We start from the raw sequence: 26178 nt of genomic DNA on the forward strand, positions 1-26178 counted from the left end.
GACCGCCCCCTGGAACCCTGGCTCAGCAGGTTGAGTCGGGGCCTTGAGACCTCACGGAGGCCTTTTCTGAGGCGGTGGAATTCTGAGGGGTGGAAACCCAGCCCTGCAGCACCTGAAACTCCGTTCTGGAATGATTTCCTCACTTCTCCTTTGGACCTTAAGGAAAGAATCCGCCTCCCCCCGTTTTTTTCCTCAGCAGAAGAAAACCTGGATGAAGAGACCCAGGGACGTCTACCACTTCAGCTTTCTCTGACTCGATCTCACATTGGATTTTCCCACCTTTGATTCAAGAAGCCAAAGAGCCTTCCTACGGCCCAAGTGACCCTCGTATGAGCTCCAGCCTTGGAACGATGCCATTTTCCTGCTGATCCTTTCAGCAGGTCACTCTCTCTTTGAAAAAACAAAACAAAAAACTTTTAATTTGTATTAAAGCAATTTTTTTTGAACAGCTAAACATGGTTAAAATTCCAAAAAAGGCAAAAGACTGTACCAAGAAGAATGTAGGCCTCTTCTCCTGAATCCTGGCCTCCGTGCACCATCTGGCTGGTTCAGGGTTTGCAGGAGCCTGGAATCCCTTCCTTCTCTGAATTTCATTGAATAAATCAGCGAGTGAGGCGCCAGAGCTTGCCATTTCCTCCCAGAATACTGCCTTCTCTCCATTTTCACCACCAGCCCTGCCTGGGTTTCAGTAAATGAATGAATGAATGAATAAAAACCCATTCTCAGAATTCTGTAAAACATTCCGCCTTTAAATGGACTTGTCGCAGCCAAAAGGTCAGCAGTTCGAATCCACCAGGTGCTGTTGAAGCCCTATGGTGCAGTTCTACTCTGTCCTATAGGGGTCGCTATGAGCCGGAATCGACTCGACAGCAACGATGGCAAACAGACGCGCTGAGCTCCGACAGCAGCCACCCCACTTCTGCAGCCTGCAGGGAGCTAACCTCGTTGTCGTCAAGTCAATTCGGACTCATAGCGACCCTGCAGGAGAGAGCAGAACTGCCCCATAGGGCTTCTAAGGAGCGGCTGGTGGATTTGAACTTCCCACCTTTTGGTTAGCAGCCGTAGCTCTCAACTACTGTGCCACCAGGGTTTCCTGCAAGGAGCTGGCCGAGGGCAGACGAAGGGCTGCCTGCGACCTCAGATTCCCGATCCAGGAGGCCACAGTCGGGTTTTTCAGGTTTTTTTTTCAAACTGTTCTTGTGAACAGCCAGTAAGGAAGAAAAAGCCATTTCCTCTCTAGAAAAGACGGCCTGAAAACGTCAAGGGCTCCGGGCAGGGCCAGGCAAGGGGAGGCCCCTCCCCACCCACTCCTTACACCTGTAGGCAGCTACCACCCCAGCTGGCTCGGGCTGAACAGACAGACACCGTTCCTGCAACGCGGAGGGGCCATTGACTGTGCAACGTTCACTAGGGAAGCACTATCCATACGTTCTCCCTCCTCCTTACCCCTACCTGCAACGGGAGCCTTACCCTCATTTTATGCACGCAGGAACTGAGGTTCAGAGAGGTCAAGCAACCTGTGCGCAGTCACACAGCCAGGAAATGGCAGAGCTGGGATTTGACTCCAAAAACCAAAACCAAACCCGTTGCCATCAAGTCGATTCCAACCGATAGTGACCTTAGAGGACACAGTAGAACTTCTCCATAGAGTTCCCAAGGGGCACTTGGTGGATTCAAACTGCCGACCTTTTGGTTAGCAGCCACAGCACTTAACCGTTGCGCCACCAGGGTTTCTTTTCTGGAAAATTGGAATCCAGCAGTGTCTCATTCTAACATCCAAGACTTCCCCATGACCGCATGCGGCTTCCCTTCCACAACCCAAGAAGAGGCTCGGATTCGGGATCTCCTCTCAGCATTGACAGCGGCCTGGGCATTGACTTAGCTGATTTCACCTTTAGTGACCTGTACCTCCTAGGTACCAGGCACTGTTCCTAGCACTGTGCAAACATCACCTCATTTCTGCGTCGTAACAGGCCTCCAAGGTGTGGATTATTACCATCCCATTTTACAGAGGGGGAGAACGCAGCACAGAGGTGAAGTAACTTGATCAAGGTCACACAGGAAATAGTGGAACTGGGATCTGGGTGGTTTGGTGGTAGAATTCTCACCTTCTACGAGGGAATTTGGAGCCCTAGTGGTGCAGTGGTTAAGAGCTCGGCTGGCTGACCAAAAGGTCGACAGTTTGAATCCACCAGCCGCTCCTTGGAAACCTTATGGGGCAGTTCTACTCTGTCCTACAGGGTCGCTATGAGCTGGAATCAACTCGACAGCACCGGGTTTGGTTTTTGTTGGTTATGGAGGAATTAGATTCCCGCTCGATGTGCCTCGTTCATAGCCACCACCTGTCTGTAGAGGCTGGTGTGTTGCAGTGGTGCTTGCAGGAGCCCTTGGGGCGCAATGGTTAAGCGCTAGGCTGCTAACCGAAAGGTCGTTGGTTAGAACCCACCCAGCAGCTCTGTGGGAGAAAAGACCTGGCGATCTCCTCCCATAAAGATTACAGCCTGGGAAACCCTATGGGGCAGTTCTACTCTGTCCTACAGGGTCGCTATGAGTTGGAATCGACTGGATGGCACATACGACAACAACACGGTAGAGCTTCCAGACTAAGGTGGACTAGGAAGAAAGGCCTGGTGATCTGCTTCCCAAAATCAGCCCATTAAAAGCCTGTGGAGCACAACGGTCCAATTCACAACTGATCATGGGGATGGCACAGGACTGGACAGTGTTTCCTTCCACTTTGGGGTGGCCACGAGTTGGAGGCCAACTTGACTGCAGCTAACAATCTGGTTCCGGAGTCTGTGTTTCACACCTTCCCTGAAGTCAGAGCTAGAAGAAGTACAGCGCGTACACATGGGTGGCTGGCAAACAAATTAGAGAGCAAGCAAGCAGTGCACCTCCCAAAATCCGTGGAAAGGAAACCCATGCCCTGCCCGACTTGAGTGACGGGAGCCTGCTATGGGAGTCATGTCCGGGCAGAGTCATTGCTGGCCTGCTGCCAACCCTACCCTTCCCAGGGAGCCCTTCGGTGGGAAGAATCTTGTCCAAGCAGGCTCCTCGGCCTGACTGTGGGAACGTGGGTCCCAGGGTCCCAGGAGTGGAGGGAAGCTTCTTTCTTTACAGACCCTCCCACCCATGGCCCTCTGCAGACTCTCAAAGCCCTATGTGAGCTAGAGGTAGATCCTCAAAGATCTGCCCCCACCTGGACATGGATTAATCCCCAACTCAGGACTGCTGTCCACCTTGCATTTCAACAGGTATGAGCCCAGTGTGAACACATTACCTCCTGCGATCTCTCTCCTGGACACCCCTTCTCGCCGCTGCTTCACTTCTGGTCCCAAACAGCCTTCTTCCAGCTAGCATTGTGGTTACTACCTGAGTCTTTATTCTCCTCCCAGATCTCCCCGACTGCTCCTTCCCCCGTGTTCCGTGATAACGAGAGCCACACTAACTAAGTGGGAGTGGAAAGTTGTATTTCTCAACCTGGAACACATGCCATTTTTAGAAAGGGAAATTGGGATGTCTTTGGTGTTTTACTTATTGGGCTGTTTTGGGGGTGGGGTGGGCATAGAGATGCTAGAATCCAAATGGACAGTGAAATAAGAGCAGAAAACACTTGAGAAACCACAGTCCTGGCTTCTGAGAAGAGCAGTCTTTCAGCTTCGGTGGGGAGATCATGATGAAAATGATGGGCCTTCTTGCCCATAAAAATGCACGTACAGTTATCAAGGAACATTCACACAAGCCCAGTGGAGGGAAGTCCTCTGAGACCACTGCCCTGGAGTCCTCACAACAGTCAATGTCATGAAAGACCAGAAAGGCTGGAGGAATGTTCTGAATTAAAGATCACATGTGTGTGAAAGCTGGACAAGAATAAGGAAGACCAAAGAAGAACTGATGCCTTTGAGAATATTGAATATCCCACGGACTGCCGGAAGAATGAACACCTCTGTCTAGGAAGAAGTACAACCAGAATGCGCCTTACAAGCAAGGATGGCGTCTTACATACTTTGGATATGTTATCAGGAGGGATCAGTCCCTGGAGAAGGACATCATTCTTGGTAAAGTAGAGGGTCAGTGAAAAAGAGGAAGACCCTTGACGAGAAGGATTAATACAGTGGCTGCAACAATGGGCTCAAGTATAACAATGCTCATGAGGATGGGGCAGGACTGGGCAGTGTTTCCTTCTGTTGTACATTCGATGGCTATGAGTTGGAACCAACTCAGTGTCACCTAACAACAACGACAACAACAAAGATTTCTGTCAACCAAGCACAAAGTGAGATCTTGAATTGGATTCTGGACCAGAGGAAAAAGCTCAATAAAGGGCATTTGGGGGCAGTTGAGGACATTTGACTATGGACTGTGTATTAGATAATATTTTTTGTATCAGTGTTAAATTTCCTGGGACTGATAATTATGTTATGACTGTGAGGAGAATGGCCTTGTTCTTGGAAATACAGGCCAAGGCACTTAGGGGTGAAGTATCATGGTGTCTGCAATTTACTCTCAAAAGTTCATTAAAAAAATTATATCCACTAAAGTAAATGTTGGCAAGGGTTAACTGGCGGATCTAGGGCATAAGGGCATGCATTAAACCACGTTTTCAACTTTTTTATATCTTTAGTATTTTTAAAAAAAAGTTGGGGGACTTGCAACTTAACAATAAACGGACAAAACCCAATTAAAAAATGAGCAAGGGCTCGAATAGACATTTCTCCGAAGAAGATATATAAATGGCCAGTGAACACCTGGAAAAATGCTCAATATCATTAGATCATTAGTCGTTAAAAACCCAAACCCGTTGCTGTCGAATTGATTCCGACTCATAGCGACCCTAAAGGACTGAGTAGAACTGCCCCATTTCCAAGGAGCGTCTGGTAGATTCGAACTGCTGACCTTTTGGTGAGCAGCTGAGCTTTTAACCCCTGCGCCACCAGGACTCCTCACTAGTCAGGGAAATGCACCTCAAAACCCCAATGAGATACCACTTCAGGACCATTAGGACGGTTATAATCAAACACACACAAACAAAAACAAATAAACCAATAGTGAGAGAATGTAGGGAAATTAGAACCCTCGTGTTGCTGGGGGGAACGTAAAACGCTGCGGCTGCTTTGGGAAACAATTTGGCAAGTCTTCAAACAGTTAAACATCGAGTTACCGTTTGACCCAGCAATTCCACTCGTAGGTATGTACCCAAAGTCACTGAAAACTGTTTCACAGGGCTGTTCATTATTTACAACATCTAAACCCACATGTTCATCAGCTGATAAATGAATAACAAAACGCGGTATATCCATATCAAAAAAACAAACTCATTGCAGTTGAGTCCCCATAAGGTTTCCAGGGCTGGAAATCTTTACGGAATCAAACTGCCACATCTTTCTCCCTTGGAGCAGCTGGTGGATTTGAGCCGCTGATCTTATGGTTCGCAGACGAGCGCTTTAACCACTGCACCACCAGGGCTCCTTGGTATATCCATACAGTAAGAATATTATTCAGCCATGTGGAGAAATGAAGTACTGATACATGCTACTACATGGATAAACATCAAATACATCATGCTAAGTGAAAGAAGCTGGGCATAAACGGCCACATATGACATGATTCCATTTGTATGAAACTTCCAGAACAGGTAAATCCACAGAGACAGAAAGCAGAAGAGGGGAGAGGAAAATAGGAAATTATTGTTTAACGGGTATGGCGCTTCCTTTTGGGCTGATGAAAATGTCTTGGAGGTAGATAGAGATGATGGTTGGACAACATCGTGAATGTATTAAATGCCGCGGAATTGTATGCTTTAAAAATAGTTAATTGTTAATCTGTTATGTGAATTTTACCTCCATAAAAATGTTTTTTTTTTTAAATTAGATAAAACTTTTTTGGGAAAAAAGGTCCACATTCAGAAATGCAATTCATAGTGCTTTCTAGAGAATCGATGGCAAATTAATAGTGAATCACTCCTTTCTCCCCCCAAAAAAAGTCATGACACACATCCAATTGTACATGGTATTTCAGGGGGAGTCACAACCCAAAGCCCACTTACGGAACCCGCCGAACCATCGGTCTGAGAACTGAGTCTTTCCTCACAAATAACCCTCCGTTGCTACCTCAAGTTACAGCCTGCACCCTTTGGGACTCAGGATCTCTGCAGTGTGACCAGATCTTTCTTCCTAGTTTTATTTCCCTTGAGCAGGTCCCTATGGCCCCCTCACCACAGCAACCTCCTGCTTTTCTCTCTCTGCCCACTGGAAATGACACCTCCTCCCTGAAGCCTTATCCAATCCTTGGGTCCTTGTCTTTGTTCTTGAACATGGAGGCTAGGACTATGTAGTCTCACCTTGCCTTCTGTCCTGTACACCTGGCAATGTGCCTTTCCCAGAGCAGGTGCCTCGATGGAGTTTAAAAATTAGACCAACCTGAGTTGCAATGAGTTTCTTACATCGTAGGGACTGGAGAAATATTTACGAATGACTTTGAGTCAATTAACAGATAGTTCCCTGGGCCAAATATGACATAAGACCTTGTCCCCGATTTTAAGGTGCTCTGAATTTGGTTGGGGGTGACATAAACACCCTGAATAATTAGCTAAGGTGGTATTTATTGTCACTATCTACTTCTTAAAATTCAAGGGCAAGAAAATATATACAAGCCCCAGAATAGGATGAAAACGGTATCCGCCCTTCTCCTTTACCCACAAGTAGAATAAAATAATGAAACGAAACAAATAAGACAAAACGAAATTTAAAAAGAAAACGGAATGAGGAACTAACACTAAAAACAGTGAGTGAAAGAAAGTAAAACGAAAGGAAGTTATCAAAGGAAGAGAGACGATACAAATAATGAAGTGAAATAAATCCAATGAAACTAAACTAATAAGATGAAATAACTCAAATAAATACAGTAAAATAAAACGAAACAAATGTCAGAAAGTAAATAAACGGCAATAAAATCCACGCCGCAATCACTGGAGAAAACGCTGTGTATATTCGTTGGGCACCAGAATGCCCTGCCGGAGTTCACTTTCCTGCAGGCTTCTGGCCACCCCACAAGCCGGTCCCCGCATCTTTGGGATGCCGGGGACCGGCGGCAGACAGCTAAAGCTCAGCTGCGGGAAATGATGGGCCCCCTACGCGCTGCGCCCATAGGGCGTGAGGTGGGTCTCCAAGACCGGTGCGGCCGGCAGGTGGCGCACTCGGTCCCGGGGTCCACGCGCACAGCCTCTGCGCGCTGGGGCCGCCAGCACCACCTCACGTTTACACGCGCATTTGCACGTTTGCTCTATGACCCTGGGAGGCCTCTTGGCCCCTTAGACCGAGCGTTACCCCCGTCGGTAAAAATGTGCATAAAACAGCCCTACCCCCCCCCCGCCACCTGCAGTCTCGCGGGTGCCCACCCTGAAGATGAACCACTTACTGGTTAGCTTGAACCCGGTGGAAAGTGTCGCATCAAATGCAGGGTACCTGCCACGAGAACATACATGTGAAACGGGACTGCAGGACGGTTCGACCAACGCCTTGATCTTCATCGCTGGAGAACTCGTAACAAGTGGTTTCACAGAAAATAATTGTAAGTGGCAGATAACATCTTGATATTAGAATAAAAAATGTTACCTGCCTGGTGCCTCAGGGGGAAGGATGCTCATTCTGGAAGATCCAGAATGACTACCTGTGGCTTTAGCCGGGATTAAATGCAGGCAGAGGACATTCGCAGGCTGTGTTTCCACGAGCCCCAGAGGCCCCCAGCAAAGCCACGCTGGGGGAGGGGAGAGCTGGGGGTGGGGCCGAGGACAAGGGGCCGCTCCCTCGCAAATGCGGCGGTGACAATCCTGCCGGGCGCCTCCGCGCCTCCGGGAGGCCGAGGCAGGAACAAAGCATTAGCATTTTCTGCATGTGAAAAGCCCGCATTCCTGGGCGGGGAGGCCAGGAGGGCGCCGCCCCCCTCTCCCCATTCACACTCCAGACCACACAGAGCGCCTCTCGGCCAAACGCTCCGAGGTTCGTCACAGCTTTTCTTTTGACCCGGGCGATGCATGCGAAATGTAGATATTTCCCTAAACGTCGGCTTTGACATTTAATGCGATCCTAAGTAGTCTGAAATGTGGACGGGATTAGGAGGAGGCTGGGGGCCCACAGGGACACTTGGCCAAATCCCCTAAATCCTCCAGGACAATTGTGTGTCACCACACGGATTCCTATTGCCCCAAATGAGGGGGCTAATGAACTCCGCGGCCTCCTCTCCCCGCACCTCCACTCCCTCCCTGCCTCCTAGCCTGCGTTGCGGCCCCGTCGCAGGGAACGACTGTAAATTGCTTGCTTTGTGCACGGGTCTGCTTACTTCAGGCTGGGTCAGCTGACTTGGAGACTGAGTTTGACCAGTAACTCTCCCACCCATCCTGAGCCACTATTTAACTCTCACCGATAAGGCTCAGAGGGTCAAGGATGCTCGGGCCCTGTGAACCCTGGGGTTATGTTAATAGTCCCTCTCTATCTTGAAAGAAGTAGGCCCCCTGACATTGCCAGGTCCAGAAAGAGAGCACTACCAAAAATTCCATTCAGGAGACATTTATTGTGCACCCAGAACAATCCACACACTGGATAATGTACAGTCCTGTCTCCAGAGGTGCTTACAATCCAGGAGGGGGAAGGAAACGGTTGACAAAAACATGTCATGCAAGACAAAGTGGACTGTGCTTGTGAATTTGCCCAATTACTGTGGGGCTCACTGGCTTGGAAGCCTGCCCTCAGTAAGCACGTATGAAATGAATCGAGTTGGGGCATCAGAAGGATCTCCTCAGAGGTTAGGACCACGGAGAGGCAATGTCAGATGGACAGGATATTGGCAGGTTGGAAACTTGGATAAAATTTCAGGTGGGGGAGGGGACTGAAGCAAAGCCTCGGGTGGGAAATGGTGACTCCTTTATGGGCTGTGAGGGAGGAATTTAGGGTCACTAGGAGTTTGGTTTTTTAAGTAGGGAGGGAGGAGGAGATGCCATACCTGACCTTGAAGGCCTCCTGAGCTGGGGGCACCCCTGGGCAGGAGTCAGAACCGCCTCAGGAGGAAAGCGTGGGAGGGACCTGAGGCAGGGAGACCTGGAAGCCCTCGTTGTCACAGGATGAGGCCCTGGGCAGGGCAGGTGGGAACGGGGTGAGAAACCAGAGGATGCCAGTACTCGCTGAGCAGACAATGCACCAGGTACTGGAGATATGAAAAATGGAGGAGGCTAAAAAAAGGCCAGGCTTACTGGACCGGTAGAGACTAGATGGACCCCCGACGCTATCGCCCTGAGATACTCTTTAAACTTGGAACTCAAACCACTCCCAGAGGTCACTTTTCAGCCAAATGACAGACTGGTCCATAAAATAAATAATATCACATGTAAGTACTGTGCTCCTCAAAATAATCATCAGGATGAAACCAAATGGTCAACGTTTACCCTAGACCAAAGATGAGAAGGCAAGGGGGGACAGGGGAACTAGATTAATGGAAACAGAACAACCAAAATGGAAATAACAAGAATGCTGAGATATTGTGAAGAATGTAACCAATGTCACTGAACAATGTGTGTGGAAATTGTTAAATGAGAGCCTGCTTTCCTGTGTAACCTTTCACCAGAAACACAATAAAATATTAAAAACAAAAAGGAGTAATAATTCACCTCAAGGAGCCCCCCCACACACACACTCTCCCCATTGCCTAATCCCAGGGCTACCTTCCAATGTCAATGGTCCAGGAAAGTCTCTTTTGATACGCCTTTTATATTACACAGTAACAATCATGGCGTTCCCATTTGGACATTTGGAGTTCAAACTACATGTAGCAATAGTAACAATGGCCAGGCCCTTAAACCTCATTCCAATCCTGTGAGATAGTTACTAACAATATCCCCATCTTACAGATGAAGAAACTGAGGCACAAAGCAGCAAAGTAACTTGTCCCAGGAAGTGAGAGAACCAGTACCTGAAGCCAGAGTCTGATTCCAGGATCTAGGAGGTCATCAGACATATTTCTCCCGGTGATTTCCAAGACGAGGGTAGAACAGACTCAGAGATGTCAGAGTGAGATGAACATGTGGAGGGTGACTGGGCTGAACAGGCCCTTAAGACAACAGGAGGAACAAGTGAACTCCCCTGTCCACTGGGTGTACTTTGCACTCATCATCCCACTTCAATCCTTCCCAGGGGCAAGGTATTCTTTTACAAACCAGTTGTCATCTGCTCAAAGTCCTCTGAGTTGAGTAGGGGGCAGAGCTCCAGATAACTCGTCAGAAAAGGGGTGATGAGTGGTGGGAATATCGGGGCAACTTTTGTTATGAAAGGGTGGCACTTTGAGAGGCTGGAGGGTGAGTGATGCTCCCGCGCAGGCAGGTGGAAATGGATCAGGACGAGCCACGGGAGGTTGCTGGACCTAGATGCCAGTTAAGGACATGGGCTGAGCATAGCTCTGCACGGGGTCATCCTATGGGGTCAGGGCCAGGGGGCATAATGAAAGATCCAGCTGTTCTGAGGGTTCATGCCTTGCAGCTTTGGGGACACTTGCAACAACATTCTCACTGGGTCCTTGCAGGGGTCCATGAGGTGAATCTTGCCCCATTATGTAGATGGTGCTGTTGAATGGGTGGTGGAGCTTGAACAGAAGCTAGTGGGTCTCTCCCCAGAATCTAAAGCTCCAGCAAATAAGATGCCACCTTTGAGGATCTTGATGCATACATCCACACCTGCTAAACTCCATAAAACCATGGACTACAGAAGAATGGGTATGCACCAGGAGGGACACAAAGGGTCAAGACATTGGGGGCAGGCAGGAAGTTGAAGTGAAGTGACATTGAAAACTTTTTATGTTAAGTTAGGATTACCTCAGCAGAGGTGGCTTTAATAAATTGCGGCAGGAAAACAAGTGGGAAGCCCATTGAGTCAAATTGTAATGGGGGAAGAGCTTACATTTAACCTTGGGATCTGCCAAGGGCACCCGGCCTTCACAGCTGTTTCTGCTTTCCCATAAACAAACTAGTAAGCAGGGGAAGTTCTAATTTCCTGAGATTTCTCTGAAGATTTTGTTACGGATTGAATCGTGTCCTCCCAAAAATGTGTTGTAAATCCTGACCTCTATGCTTATGGTGGAGCCCTGGTGGCACAGTGGTTAGTAGTTCAGCTGCTAACCAAAAGGTGGGCAGTTCAAATCCACCAGCTGCTCGTTGGAAACCCTATGGGGCAGTTCTGCTCTGTCCCATAGGGTCACTGAGTCAGAACTGACTCCATGTCAATGGTTTTTTTTTTTTTAATGCCTATGGTTATAATACCATCTGCGTATGGGCTGTGTCATGTTAATGAGACAAGATTAGTGTAGGGTATGTCTTGACTCAATTTCTTTGGAGATATAAAAGATTAAACAAGCGAGTAAGCAGAAATGAGGGAAGAGAGATGCCCAGCCATGTGAAGATTGCTCAGAAGCAGAAGCAACAAGGACCTTCCTCCACAGCTGACAGAGAGAGAATAAATTTGTTAAAGGCATCACTACTTGTCGGATTTCTGTTGGAGTAGCAGTAGATAACTAAGACAAAATTTGGTACTGGGAGTGGGGTGCTGCTCTAACAGATACCTAAAATGTGCAGCTGGTTTTGGAATTGGGTAACGGGTAGAGGGTGGTAAGATGCCTAATAGTAAAAGCCTAGATGGATTGACACAGTGGCTGCAACAACGGGCTCAAGCGTAACGACTGTGAGGATGGTGCAGGACTGGGCAGTGTTTTGTTCTGCTGTACACAGGGTCGCTGTGAGTCCAAACTGACTCAACGGCACCTAACAACAATAGTAAAAGCCTACATTGCCTTCAAGAGGCTGCTGGTAGAACTGTGGACATCAGAGACAATTCTGGTGAGCGCTCAGAAGGAAGTGAGTGAGCTATAAAGTCTCTATCATCTTAGAGAATACTTACGCACAAGCAACAGAATGTTGCTAGAAATATGGACGTTAAATTTGCTTCTCATGAGGCTTTAAAAGAAAATGATGAAGATGTGATTGGACAATGGAGGAAGGGCGATGCTTTTTATGCAGTGGCAAAGAACTTGTCTAAGTTATGTTCAAATGTTTGGTGAAAGGTAGAACTTTTAAGTGATGAACCTGGATATCTGGCTGAGGAGATGCCTAAGCAAGATCTTAAAGGGGTCATGTGGTTTCTGCTTGCCATTTATAATAAAATGTGAGAGTAAACAGATGAACTTAAAAATGAATCGTGCAAAATGAAAACAAAACTTAAATGATTTGGAAAATTCTGTTGTACAAACTAAGCACACGTGTCCTAGAATTTTCACCAAGGACGTGTATACAATCTTTTGTTAAAGAGATTATGCCTGTGACTGATGATCTAACCTACTACCACAGCAGAAGACTCATCAGCTTAAACTGAAAGGGACAAAGGGCATGAAAAAATGGCAGCATGGACATCTGACCTCCACTAACTTCATGAAGGGGAGAATCAAGATTGAGAGCCCAAGGCTGACTCCTATGAGGTGGAGGTCAAACATACCTCCAACCTTTTAACCAATTCTGACACCAGCCATCCCTCCCATGGAATGTTTTACCTCTCTGCTGGGTTCGATAATTGTTTTGCAGTGGCCACACAGAACTCACGGACCGTACTCATGGTTATGGGGTTTATTAGGCAAGTAACAGGTTACAACTCAGGATCAGGGATGACTCAGGATATAGTTCTTGGGTCAGGACAGCCTCTTCTCAGCTGTGCCCACAGGTAGGCCTCTCTCTGGCCCTCGGCCCCTGTCCTGCTCAGGCAAGTGTTACAAAGCTCTTCAGCTCCACCAATAGGTGCCCAGAGGCACCCAACTCCACCAGTAAGCCTCAGCCTGAAGACGTTCAGCTCTCTCTTGCTTCGTGGGCTAGGAAGCCCTTTGTACCTTTCTGTGCCGACGCCGTTTCTCCCGTGTGGCAAGCTTCGCTGAATCTGCCGAACACCATCTGAACTCGGGGTCCCCAACGTTTCTAAAGCAAGTGGACACTGTGGGTCTTCCCCCTGAGGTTAGCACAGCCGCCCTAGTTAGGGAACATTTTAGCGATGTCAACCCCACACACATACCTGTCTCCTGGGAGGAAGCTTGGAAATTCTTGTTTGCCTTTGCAGAGGGGTTAGCAATGAACCTTGAACTCCCTAACAGACACCAGAACCAGTGCTTCGGCCTCAGGGAACGGAAGGGTGAATGAGCCAGTGCGCTGAACCTTGTTTGCCTTTATTTATAATTTTTAGGCAAACAATTCCTATCAGATCAGTCAACCCTTTTTCACTTGACTGTACCAGCCCTACGGGTCCTTATGCCTGTTCTGGTCCTTCTGGTCGTAACTGGACATGAAACACACCAATTCCCCTGCACCCCCCGACCACCCCACTAGCTTCTGGACTGGCTATTTGTCTACTGCGGCTGATGTCCTCTTAGGAATAATTTTAAAAACTTTAACACTAAATCTCAGGTGCAATAATACCCTCATAGTTGCAAGAAAGACATGCTGCATTATACAAGACTCTTCTGATAAGACCATGTTTTAATTGCCTAGGACAGATCACAGACAGATCACATAATGGCTTAAAATTAATAGTCTGGAAAAGGTTAAAGAAAAATGGCTGAAGGTGAGTTTATGAATCCTTAATTTTTAGTAAGTTTCTGGCAAAAAAAGTCAGGAGTAGACGGGTCTCAAAATTATGTCTTCAGAACTAGCACCCTTCACTGTCTGTCTTTTATTCGTTTTGCTGTGATGCAATTATCAAGGCCAGTAAAAACTCCCCTGGGCCTCAGGTAACAGTCTTCCAAGAGCCAGACGTCACTTCCTCTGCACAGTGGAGAAAGCCGGCATCTGGATGGGCTGGATCGGGTGGACTGGCTGGAACACTGGCTTCTTTCTCATCTCGGACAGCGTTTTCACCGTAGGGAGCAGCTGATTCCTTTTGATGATCTGTAAGGCCAGCTGGGTATTACCTGTCAAAACACTTCCCGTGAAAAAAAAGCACACAGCAGCATCACCACACACAAAGGAAAAGCTGATCCCGAACAGCCATGGTCTGCAACCCTGGCTGTACACTGAAGTCACACAATGCCTACATCCCATCCCAGAAATTCTGATCCCAGTGATGCAGGCTGTGGCCTAGGCAAACGGGCTTTGTGACAGCTCCCTAGTGATGTTAATCTACAGCCAATGTTGTGAACTTGTCTACAGGTAGGCTGGAAGAAGAAAGGGATCAGCAGTAGAACACCACGGGAATAGACCAGACACTAACCCTGATCATACCTTCAGGAGGCCAAGGTCTGCTGGGTGCCAGGCCTTAACGTCCCTCTTAAGCTGAACTCCCATGATCACCAAGGAGGTATGACTTAGAGCTCTTAAATACTGCTGTCCCTTCTAATCTCTCCCGTTTCCACTTCCACCCTGCATCACACCATCTCAGGGCCCAGAGCCTTTCCCTTAAGCCACGCCCTGGATGTCTTATGTGCCTCACGGCCATGACCTGGATTTAGGTTTGGATAAGTGATTCTCAGCCAGAATTAACTTACTATAAAACTCATTAATGTCAGTTTCAAAAACTCCCATGCACAACTCAAAGCAACTGACATTCTGACTCATGTTCTCAATTAAGAGCCATCTGGCCGCCCAAGAGAAAGGTTAATTAGTAGGGATTAATTGTAATTGTCAGAAGTTATGGGGTTCTGCGTTTTCACAGATTAAAGGAAATATGCTTAACTTGCAAGAAGCAGGAGTCTGTTTAAGATACCAAGAACTCCCTAATTACATTTTTGTTTAGAGGAATCTTGGTAGGTAAGTTATCTTTAAGGAAGCAAAGTTTCGATTTTGAAGAGAAAAGCAGACATCAGAAACCTAGGTCTTTTCTCCGGGACACAATCTTGACCTGAGCAGAGAGGAGAATCACTTACCATTCTGCAGTTCAAGGTACACTGCCAGCAAGATGGCCTCTGGTGGCACCTCTTTAGGATGGATCATGGAGGCCGCCTTTGTTCAAAACAGAACGAAACCCATGAAAAATCAACAGCAAAAGCTATAAGCTCCAAGTAATGACCAAAAAAAAAAAAAAGTACATTAGCTCACCAACACCAAAGTAACAAATTTATTCAAGTTCATTTCTAGGGATTACATGTAGCTCTAGGAGCTCTGGTGGTGCAGTGGTTAAGTGCTTGGCTGCTAACAGGTTGGTGGTTCAAACCTACCAGCTCCTCCATGGGAGAAAAGACGTGGCAGTTCCTTTCGTAAAGATGACAGCCTTGGAAACCCTACGGAGCAGTTTTACTCTTCCCTCTGGGTTTGCACCTGCTTGGGGTTCTCGTTCCATCTCTATATCTGGTCTTGAAATGGGGTATGGGACACCCCTAATTCCACCCTCCAGTCATCTGTCCAGGCCTGCTGGGGGCTCTTTCCCGCAGATACAGTTGCGCTGCATCTGTTTTCCCAAGTAACGTCTCGGCATCGTAAGCTACGACTTGCCAGTGAGGATGGGAATTCAAGCTCAACAGGCTGGCGACAAAGACAGAACGCACCACCGAGCCCATTCAGTGTCCTTACTCCTAAGGACAGAAACATACTCCAATTTAGTCAGATAAAAAGCTTCTTTGTTTAGGGTGCATGCTGCCCTTTCCCGGTTCTGAGTAAGAGCTGCAGATTCAGCCAGCAGTTTCTCTCTGATTCAGTCCTGAGAGTGACCCTGGGCGGCTCTGGAAAGGTAGCTGAGATCAAAGGTTTGCTTCAGGGCTTCCAGCCAGTTCATTCGGGTTTGAACCCCTGATGGAAATTTGCATTTCCACCCCAGATATACTGAATCAGAATCTAAATTTTAACAAGATCCCCAGGTGATTCTTATGTATAACTTGCTGGGAACTTGTTAGAAATCCACATTTCTAACGGAAGGACATTGGTTCGAAGCCCTGGTTTGTTTCCTCGATCTGGGCCTCTCTGGGCTGCAGCCTTTCCCCCACCTTACTATCAACTCCTCACTGCCCATCGAGTCTGAGGAGCCTGATGCTTCCACGGCTTTTTCATTTCCCTTAACCTGGTCAGAAAGCACCGCGACAGTGTACGTCTCAGAATCTTTACTGACCAGAAGTGGATGTGGCGGCAGGATAGAGATTTACTTGACAATAAACAGTATGCAAATGAGAAACAATAACCCGAAAAAATTTACCTAAACACAGGGCGCAAGACAAGTGAATATGCTGTGAGAACGCCAAGGCAGGAAGGAGCATTTCTGTGAAACGGAGAGCTTTGGGGCAAAGAGGTCTGCCTTGGTCCTTGCAGGGCAGGTATGTGACGGGCAGGAAAGGGGGGAGAACTGGCATCGCAGAGAATGTGGGGATGTCTAGGAGGCCAGAAGTGGGCACCAAGTCAGGTGCTGGCAGCGTTAGAAGAAGCCCTTGTTAGTGAGGACGTCTGGTCCGTAACACATGCTCCCGAGAAGTTTCTGTGAAGGATGGGGGAGGTTTTTGTTCCTCAAACGGCATCACCGAGGTGTAACAACTCAGTTCAGAAGCGAGATTTTACATTTCTAGGCCTAGCTCAAAGGAGCACTGGTGGTTAAAGCACTCAGCTGCCAACCGAAAGGTTGGAATCTACTCGATGGTAACGGGTTTATACACGAAAGATGAGCTTTACACCATCTTGGGGATATGAAGGTCTCCATTTCACTCCAAGTGGCTAATAAACATAGGTTATTTATACTGTACTTCGACAATATGCAGCCCTGGTGGTACAGTGGTTAAGCGCTTGGCTGCTAACCAAAAGGTTGGCAGTTCAAATCCACCAGCCGCTCCTTGGAAACCCTATGGGGCAGCTCTACTCTGTCCTATAGAGTGGCTATAGGTTGGAATCGACTCAATGGTGACAGAGTTTTGGTTTCTGACATACAAGAAGTCACAGCAACAAATTTATGACAGTCCACGGCCTTCTGCTTACTGGCTATTCAGAACGGTTAGTGGGGTCAGATGACCTTGGAACATCTACCGGGGACCCTTTCCGACTCCTCACATCATTGTTCGGCCCTCCAGGCAGAGCGGGCCTCCCAATTAGCAGAGGCCCAGCCACTGGATTAACCTAAAAACCAAGGGGCCAAAACAAAACCCCCTTCAGACCCGGAGCCAGGCGGGACCCCATCTGCCTCTCCTGGTGTACCCGCTGCCACCGCCACCTGCCGTAAGAGAACCTGAGTGGACCGTACGGCCTGTGGATTTAGATCGAAGCCTGGGTTGCTGTGGCCTGCGGTCTGCAGGCACTTCCAGAAGGGCTGTGACATGCCCTGACCTGCTGCTGGGAACTGTGATTTTACCTCTCCACTGCTTTACCTACACTCTCGTGTCCTCCTCCCTCACTCAAACAGGCGCCCTTGGAGGGTCAGCCATCACTTCACCTTTCCGATTTAGATCAGACATGCTGACCAGGTGCTGCGAGGCCGACAAAGCATCACCCGTGGTTACTTTGCACAAGGTGAGCCTCATAATTTCCAGGCACAATGAGGTCACCTTTACAGGCGAGAAGTTTCTGGAAGCCACCATGCTGCCTGAGAGGAGGCTTATGTTCCACTCCGGTCAGGCTGAGATGTGGGGTGCGGGCTCTCTGGTGCACTGCTGGTGAATACACCACCTGGCACACATTTTGTCAGGGCCTTAAAATCAAAATTCTGCACAACCTCTGATCTTGCAATTTTCTTTTTAGAAAGGCTTCCTCCTGTAAGGTCCACGGGGGCAGGACTGTACTATGTCTGCTCAGGCATTTCTTATCCCCACAGTGTAGCACAGAAGGCGGTGCTCAACAGATACCTGCTGAATGAATCTCCCTTTCAGGAATTACCCTTTTCCAAGTCTGTGAAATCCCGCCGGGGCCATCAATCATGGTACCTGGTCCCCTACTATAGGTGTGGGACTGCTATGGATTGAACTGTGTCCCCCATAAGTACGTGCTATAAATCCTAACCCCTAACCCTGTGGATGTAATCTGATCGGGGAATAGGCTTTTCCTTGGAAAAGGAAGCCATATCAGTGGAGGGCATGTCTTAAACCAATCACTTTTGAGATATAAAAAGAGCAAACGAGGCACAGAAGCATGCCAGCAAGAATGCGGGAAGACAGACGCCCTGTGGAAATCTCCAAGGAGTTCCAAGAAGAACATTGGGGAAGGTGAGACAAGGGTTTTCCCCTAGAATGGACAGACAGCTCCTTCCCCTTGACTGGGGCCCAGAACTTGGGCTTCTAGCCTCCTAAGCTGTGAGAAAGTAAATCTGTGTTTGTTAAACTTCCCGACTTGTGGTGTTTCTGTCAGCAGTGCTAGCAGACTAAGGCCGGGCCCGTGCTCATCACGGGGGCAGGGTTGGGCAGTGGCCCCAGAGGCCCAGCCAGGATCTTCCTTAAGACTTGACAAAGGGAGGCAGCTGCTTCTCCCTCTGGAAGTCTGATCTGAAAGAATCTAGACTTGAGGCTGCCAGCAGCCAAATGCTCTGCCCGGTCGACCCTGAGACTTCCCAGCTTCATTAGCTAGTAAATACCCTTTCGCGCTGAAGCTGTTCTGGGCTAAGTTTCTGCCATTTGACATAAAAGCTCCACCTGACTCATACGGGAACGATCGGCAAGGTACACAAAGATATCTATGAGAGTGGTCACTGCAGCTTTGAAAAAACAGAACTAAAATACCCAACTTTTGCTAAGCTACCCCTCCTGCTCAAACGTGAAGGGGGCACATCGGCCATCACCTACGACACGGGAAAATGCTCACTAGCCGCCAAGTGAAAACGAGAAGATAAAAAAAAGAACTGTTTTCCTAGGATAAGTTATCAACATTAATACACATGTATCTGGGGAAAAACTGGATGGATACAGACCAAAGGGTAAACAGGGATTATCTTTCGGCCATGGGGTTTGTGTGGGTTTAAGGTTTCTGCGTGGGCGGTGTGCGCACACGATCTAAGCTGTTGGCACTGAGCATGCCCTACGACTAGGGGAAGAAACCTCCAATCAGTGACAGTCCGTGGGTACATACTGCTCTGAAATGTGTCCAACTCTGCGAGTGTGCACCCTAGTGCTGTGCTCAAAGCTACAGCGAGCTGTTATCTGGGGATGGTCAGACCTCATGACCACAGGTTAGGGCTGAGCACCTGGTGGTCTTCAGCACTGACCAGCCCGATGCTATCGTCTGAGCCCACCCGCTTCCCAAGGCTGGGCCAGCCAGAAGTCGGCGTTCTACTTCCCCGCTAACTGCATTACTGGAAGACACACCACTCCAGCGGTGGAACACAGGGGTCTATTTTAGTTCTGAACCGCCAGTAGCTCTCTTTAGTGTGTATGGGGTTTTTCTGGGACTGGCTTTCTGAACCTTGTCTTTCTGAAAAATACACTTTTAACTTTCTGAATAGATATGTTGTTAAGTGCCGCTGACTAGGTTCCGACTCAGAGCGACCCTGGAGGACAGAGAACTGCCCCACAGTGTTTCCAAGGAGCGGCCAGTAGATTTGAACTGCTGACCTTTTGGTTGCCTGCCTGAGCTCCTAACCACTATACCACCAGGGCTCCTGTGAATAGATACAGATTTACACAAGTCACAATGAAAATGCCTAAGACCATCCAGTGGGAAGTCTCCCACTCTGGATCTCCAGCCACACAGAACTCATCCTGCCACCTGCAACCAGGTTGTGGTACATCCTTTCAGAGACCTTTTATGAACATACGGGATTATACAGAAACTTTCTATGTCTTGCTCTTTTCACCTGAAATGTCCTGGCTATCTTTCCATATTAGTACACAGGGTTTACAGCTGCGTGGTGTTCAACTGTATGGATGCACCATGATTTATTTAAGCGGTCCCTTATTTAGACCATTTCTGGTCTTTTGTTTAAATTGCTTAATTTATTAAAAGCGTCAGGAAAACTCTCCACTAAGTGTCTAGGCTCATATGCAACACTGGTCAGTTCTGTTTACCCTGCAGGAATACTTCTAAACTCAGAAGAGTAATATTCCAATGATAAACAAATTTACGTGGGCAATCTCTTGTTGAGATTCCTGGCGAATGCATGGACAAGGCACTTTGGGAACTTCAGGATTACCTTTAGATAGTCACAGTAATGATGCTAGTGAATATGCGAAAGGTAATGCTGATTTGTTACCCATTGTAAAACCAGAGTCAGAGGAAGGCCCCTTGGTTCAACACTCAGGGTGGGGCTGGTCATTTCTAAGAGCTTCAATTCCTACTTTTGGGACAGCTGAACTGGAGAAATCTTTAAGAAATCTGTCAGTCACTATGGGACAGACAGCCTTTGCCGGCTGCTCCAGAAGGAGGTTCAGCCCCACCCTCCTGGCCTCACCTGGTGGAGACACTTGCGGGCCTTGTCATACTCGCTCCGCAGGCAGTAGGCGCTGCCAAGGTTGAAGAGCATCACAGTCCTGGCGGAGCTGACGGAACTTGGGTAGCACTGAGGGGCCCGCTTCCCAGCTGGGGAAAAGGAGCAGAGGCACTGCGGAAGAGGCAGGGCCAGGGGCAGGGGTGCTACCGGCCCCCCGCCCCCCAGGGCCCACTCAGAACAAAGCACTACTCCTCAGACCGACAAGCGAAGGACAGGGAAGGCTAGATCTGTGGGATGCCAGCCAGGCTACCCAAGTATTTATTCTGAACTAGAAACTTCTTACTTACAGGGCTCCATCGCTTCATTTTCACCTTTGTCCGATCCTATAAAGACAGGAAAACACATCTGAGGCAGCAGGAAAATGGAGCCCATTTTCTGAGAACCGAATTTTCTTTATGAAATGGAAATCTAATATCAAATCAAGTTTGTCATATTACGTTTCATGCAGAAGGGGTTCTGTTAACAAAGACCTCCACAGTGCCGCCACTCACCACTGCCCTAAGCCTGAGAAACAACCCTGAATAAAGGCAATGCCATAATCTCGCTCCCTCAAAAAACTTAGATTCAAAACTGACTTCTGAATGCGGTATTTTTACTCTTCCCGGAGTGTGAAATCACTCTAAAAAGAAAAATACAGCATCTGAACCAAAACAAACTGCTGTAATGCTATCAGCTTTTCAGAAGCGAGGATTCTGACCATGTGAGGATCAATTCTCAGGTCTACTGAGCAATCCGTACAAGAGCAGTGCAGCCCAAAGGCGGAGAGCCGGCCTGAAACTCCCTCCCCTCACGCTGAGCCCCTTATGCTGAGCCCCCTATGCTGAGCCCTCCCGCTGTGCCCCTACACTGGGCCCTCACGCCGTGCCGTTACGCTGGGCCCTCACGCTGGGCCCTTAGGCTGTGCCCTCACGCCGTGCCCTCACGCCGGGCCCTCACGCCGGGCCCTCACGCCGGGCCCTCACGCCGTGCCCTCACGCCGAGCCCTCACGCCGGGCCCTCACGCCGGGCCCTCACGCCGAGTCCTCACGCCGAGTCCTCACGCCGAGCCCTCACGCCGTGCCCTCACGCTGAGCCCTCACGCTGTGCCCTTAAATCTCCATGCATGCTGAATTATGGCGGGAAGGCAGCACAGTGACCAGCTCTGATCCAATGCGTCCTCGCTAACCTTGGTCCTGCTCATTCGAAGAGATTCCTAAGGAGACATCAATGACATTCTCTGGGTTCAAGTGCGTGATGGCGTCAGATATTCTGTCCAGAGAGATGAGGGCTTCTGCAGCATATAAATGGCCCAGAAACCTAGAATGACAGAGCCGATTTCAAACAGGAAAACATGCTATCACGAACACACCCAGTGTGTACTACACAAACACACCCAGTGTATACTACACAAAAAACCCGGTGCATGATGACATACTTTATATAGATACTTCAAGTCTTTAAATTGAAATCTATTTAAGTGAAATGGATCCATTAAGAGTCATCATAAATTTCACCTCTTAAAAACATCTTAAAATATGCAATAACAAATTTTATGTTAAAGAGAACAAATTTCACGTATCAATTAAGAAGGCAGTCCAAAATTGGCAAATTTACGCTCTTTTATTCACGCAGAGAATAATACGAGCACAATAAAGGTAGCAGCAGGGCTGTAAACTGAGAGACGGGTCCAAGGAGGGCTGCCCCCTGCGTGGGCGTCGGAATCTGGTCTTCCAGTCTCTCCTGCTGGAATAGTCTGAAGGTGCCAGAGTGAGAGCAGATTTAGACTGGATCAATCTTAAGTCTATTCCAAAGGTTTCCTGCTTTTTACACCATCTTTTTTATGCCCTGGAAACCCTGGTGGTGAAGTGGTTAAGAGCTATGGCTGCTAACCAAAAGGTCGGCAGTTTGCGTTCACCAGGCGCTCCCTGGAAACCCTATGGGGCAGTTCTACTCTGTCATATAGGGTCGCTGTGAGTCGGAATCAACTCGATGGCAACGGTTTTGTTGACCCTAAGCCAGACCCACATTCTCCTGGCTTACAACAGTCTGTTTCTTCCAGTCTCCTACTTTGAGCCATTTTCCACATCATCATCTAATTCTTCAAAATAAAAAGTCTTAAACATATTACTCCTCTGACAAAATCCTAATCACCTTTTCTGCACAGGAACAAAACAAAACCACCCTTTCAGAGCCTTCAAACTCTCCACAGTTTGGCCCCACTTCCCCACATCCGGGGGCCCTGGTGGTGCAGTGGTGAAGTGCTTGGCTGCTAACCAAAAGGTTGGCTGTTCGAATCCACCAGCTGCTCCTTGGAAACCTTCCGGGGCAGTTCCGCTCTGTCCTATAGGGTCGCTATGAGTTGGAATCAACTCAATGGCAACGGGTTTTTCTACATCCAACCCGTCTTCCGGGCAGGGCACACCCATTGCTCCCCTGTGGCCTTGCCACCTCACCTGTGGTCAATAACCCACCCTTCCTTTTAAAGGGCCGGCTCACCTCCCCTAGCCAGCCTACCCTGGCTGAGTCTGTCCTTATGGACCCTGGGTCCTCGAATCTCAGGTTTTTTACAACACTTCCTGCAATTTCTGCACACTAGTCACTTGTGAGCTCTTTATTCAGCCATTCCTTTAACTAGCAGAGTTGGCAATGACCTATTGTTTTGTCCTCCACCAAACGCCCTGACAGAGCTGACAACTTTTAAATGAAAAATTGGTAACTTCAAGAATACTCTGAAATAATATATTTTAAAAATGTCATTAAAGCTGTATCTCTAAGCCAAAACTCATCACAAACGTAGACACGTATGCACGAATTCAAAGGGCTACCTGAATTTAACTAAAACAAAACATTTTTTTTAACCAAATGAAACGTCTTCTTGACACGACCAACCAAAAAATCAAACCCGTTGCCATCGGGTCGATTCCAACTCACAGCAACCCCAGAGGACAGAGCAGAACTGCCCCACAGGGTTTCCAAGGAGCAGCTGGTGGATTCAAACTGCTGACCTTTTGGTTGCCAGCCACAGCTCTTAACCATTGTACCACCAGGACTCCATATATACTCACAGGATGAATAAAAAAACCACCGTCCTACAGGGTTGCTATGAGTCGGAATCGACTCGAGGGCAATGGGTTTGACTTTTTTTGTCCTGATGTTATGCAGAGCCCTTGTGACTTTGGATGAGATTCCAGCATCAGCATCACACATGGATTCAAAGCACGCTGCATCTGACTAGGTTTAGATGAAGGAAAAGATGGAGTGCTTGGAGTGTTTTAGAATTGACAGCGACACCAACACTGAAGAGGTATGTGGAAGTCTGAATAACAGTGTCTCACAAAGTGGTACAGTAGTTTGCAAAAGACTTTAAAATTTCTTATTTGTCTACTTAAACCACATCCCTCAGAGTATATGTATTATGTTGACCAAATTTTTTTTTTTTTTTGTGTGTGTGTATGTGTGGGTCTGTTCCTTAAAGACTCGTCTAATTTTGGGCATAAGTGATAAGATGGTCTGGTCAGACCTAGCAGCGGACCTCAGCGAGTTCGAGGCTTCTGTCTCCTAGCTCTGTCCAGTGAATGCCATTTCCACTAACCCTTGAGGCGCAACACGTGACAAAAATGTCACCACCAGGAACATCAGTGAAACCTTTTTTAATCAGCTGCTTTCCCTAGGAAATATGTATTCCACTGTATATGTATAAAAGAAGTGACACATACCACAAGCTAGCTGAAAACTTCCAAACAGAACAGCAAACCAGGGCCATGGAGGGCAAGTCGCACTTACTTCAGAGACCCCGCCAGCTTGGGCTGCTGCAGGAGTTTATCGGCATGATTCAGAGCCATGAGGTTATCACCCAAAGCCAGAGCCACATAAGCACTGCAGGCCAGCATGGAGCACCTGGAACACAAGAAGGAAGGGGGCTGAACACCTGGCTTACAGACTACCGCTGGTCATAGCTGTTACACAGGAAAGTCCCCTGATGTAGCTGTGACAGTCTGGACACCAGGGAAGGAGAGAGGAAGCTACAACACTATCAGTAAGAATCAGAACAGCGTATAAAACTACCATCGGAAGCACAGCTTAGCGATTTACCTAAATAGCGACCCTACAGGAAAGAGTAGAGCTGTCCCATAGGGTTTCCAAGGAGTGGCTGGTGGATTTGAACTGCTGATATTTTGGTTGGCTGCCATAGCTTAGTCCATGATCCAAAAACCCTGTTGCCGTCGAGTCCATTGTGACTCATAGCGACCCTACAGGACAGAGTAGAACTGCCCCATGGGGCTTCCAAGGAGTGGCTGGTGGATTCGAACTGCTGACCTTTTGGTTAGCAGCCAAGCTCTTAACCGCTACGCCACCAGGATATCCATGGCTACCACAGTGAGGCTGAAAGGCTGACCAATGCAATTCCTTGTTCTCTCAGAGCGGAAACTGAGATCCAAAGTAATTACATACAACCTCCAGCCTAGCGTCTCTGATTAAAGTCAGAACGAGCATTCAACACTGTAGGCAGAGCCCTGCCCACTGCTCTTCCCCTTCTATCACACTGCTTCTGTATCAACTCACAGACCTGCCGAAAAATCAACTATACAGAAGAGGTTACACTAGGACTTTTCTAAGTTCCATGCATACAAAACACGGGCACTCTAACCTTTTAAAAAGGAAGAAAACAAAATTTAACCCAAACACTACAAATGGCAATCCTATAACAGAGTACAGTAGATTATTTTAAATCGGAACTGTGTTCACAGAATAGAGTCATTGGGGAGCAGGCAAGCAGCGCCGCTTCCAAGCGGATTTTCCCAACAAGCCTGTCAACACTCCTGGGTCTCCTGGAGCTGGCTTCACAAGCGCGGTGGCCGTGTGGTCACAGCCCCTGATGGAAGAATTGGGCACCGGAGGGAGGAGCTGGCTAGTTATCTCCTGCTTTCAGAAGACCCTTCGGTGGTTAGCTCTGTGGGGTGAGATTAAACTCGGTGTCTTCTGGTTTATCTGTAGTCTTCATCTTAATAACGGCAACGAATGTTCATTCACTCACGAAGTACACTGAGTGCCCACCACGTGCCAGGTATGTAGTGCTTATGAAGAAAAAATAGGACCTTTAAAGGCTTGGGTTTCCAGAGGCCCGAGAAGACTGTGGGGCCTGCATGGATGCCAGTCACAAACGTTAACATCCATTTTTATCTGTGACCTTCCCAAAGGTCAGGGCAAAACAGAAGCCCCTTAAAAGCCAGAGCCCGCATCTCCTGTTACTTACACAAAGACCGGAACAATTTCTCACCATGTGCAAACCCCAAAACAAAACCCGATGCCAGCAAGTCGATTCCAACTCATAGTGACCCTGTAGGACAGAGGACAGCTGCCCCATAGGGCTTTGAAGGCTATAATCTTTATGGAAACAGACTGCCATATCTTTCTCCCGGGGAGCAACTGATAGGTTTGAACTGCTGACCTTCTGGTTGGCAGCCAAGCGCTTTAACCACTGCGCCACCAGGGCTCCTTTCCCCACGTGCAGTAGGTGTGCAGTAACTATTCGCTGAAGACCACAGCATTCAACATTTTAAATTTACTTCTCCAGGCATCCAGATCCCCGCTCTGCCTGCTGGAAGGCCGCTTAGTTGATGCAGCAGCCTCCTTCTGGGCTCCCACAGATGGGGGCGTCCTCCCGCACGCTCCAGGTCCCGAGGGGGGGGGGTCCCACAGACGGGGGCGTCCTCCCGCACGCTCCAGGTCCCGGGGGGGCTCCCGCAGACGGGGGCGTCCTCCCACACGCTCCAGGTCCCGGGGGGGCTCCCGCAGACGGGGGCGTCCTCCC

General features: G+C 48.3%; 1 protein-coding gene across 4 annotated transcripts in view; it reads right to left on the reverse strand.

Annotated features, from left to right (window-relative positions):
• Positions 1–12816: 12816 nt before the first annotated feature.
• The window catches only part of CNOT10 (CCR4-NOT transcription complex subunit 10), an 84651-nt gene continuing 71289 nt past the window's right edge, over positions 12817–26178 (reverse strand). For 2 of the 4 annotated variants that reach the window (XM_004377349.1, XM_004377348.2), the window contains exons 14-19: positions 24150–24263; positions 21553–21683; positions 20675–20710; positions 20349–20476; positions 14932–15007; positions 13532–13980 (exon numbers count right to left, since the gene is read on the reverse strand). In XM_004377349.1, the coding sequence (XP_004377406.1) occupies positions 13826–13980; positions 14932–15007; positions 20349–20476; positions 20675–20710; positions 21553–21683; positions 24150–24263 (640 nt within the window). In that variant the 3' untranslated portion in view covers positions 13532–13825. Of the gene's footprint in view, positions 13981–14931; positions 15054–20348; positions 20477–20674; positions 20711–21552; positions 21684–24149; positions 24264–26178 lie in introns of all 4 variants that reach the window. The other 2 variants (XR_002824275.1, XM_023732245.1) reach the window with 2 other exon arrangements.

This window comes from Trichechus manatus, unplaced genomic scaffold, assembly GCF_000243295.1.
Source record: "Trichechus manatus latirostris isolate Lorelei unplaced genomic scaffold, TriManLat1.0 scaffold00049, whole genome shotgun sequence".
NCBI lineage: Eukaryota > Metazoa > Chordata > Mammalia > Sirenia > Trichechidae > Trichechus > Trichechus manatus.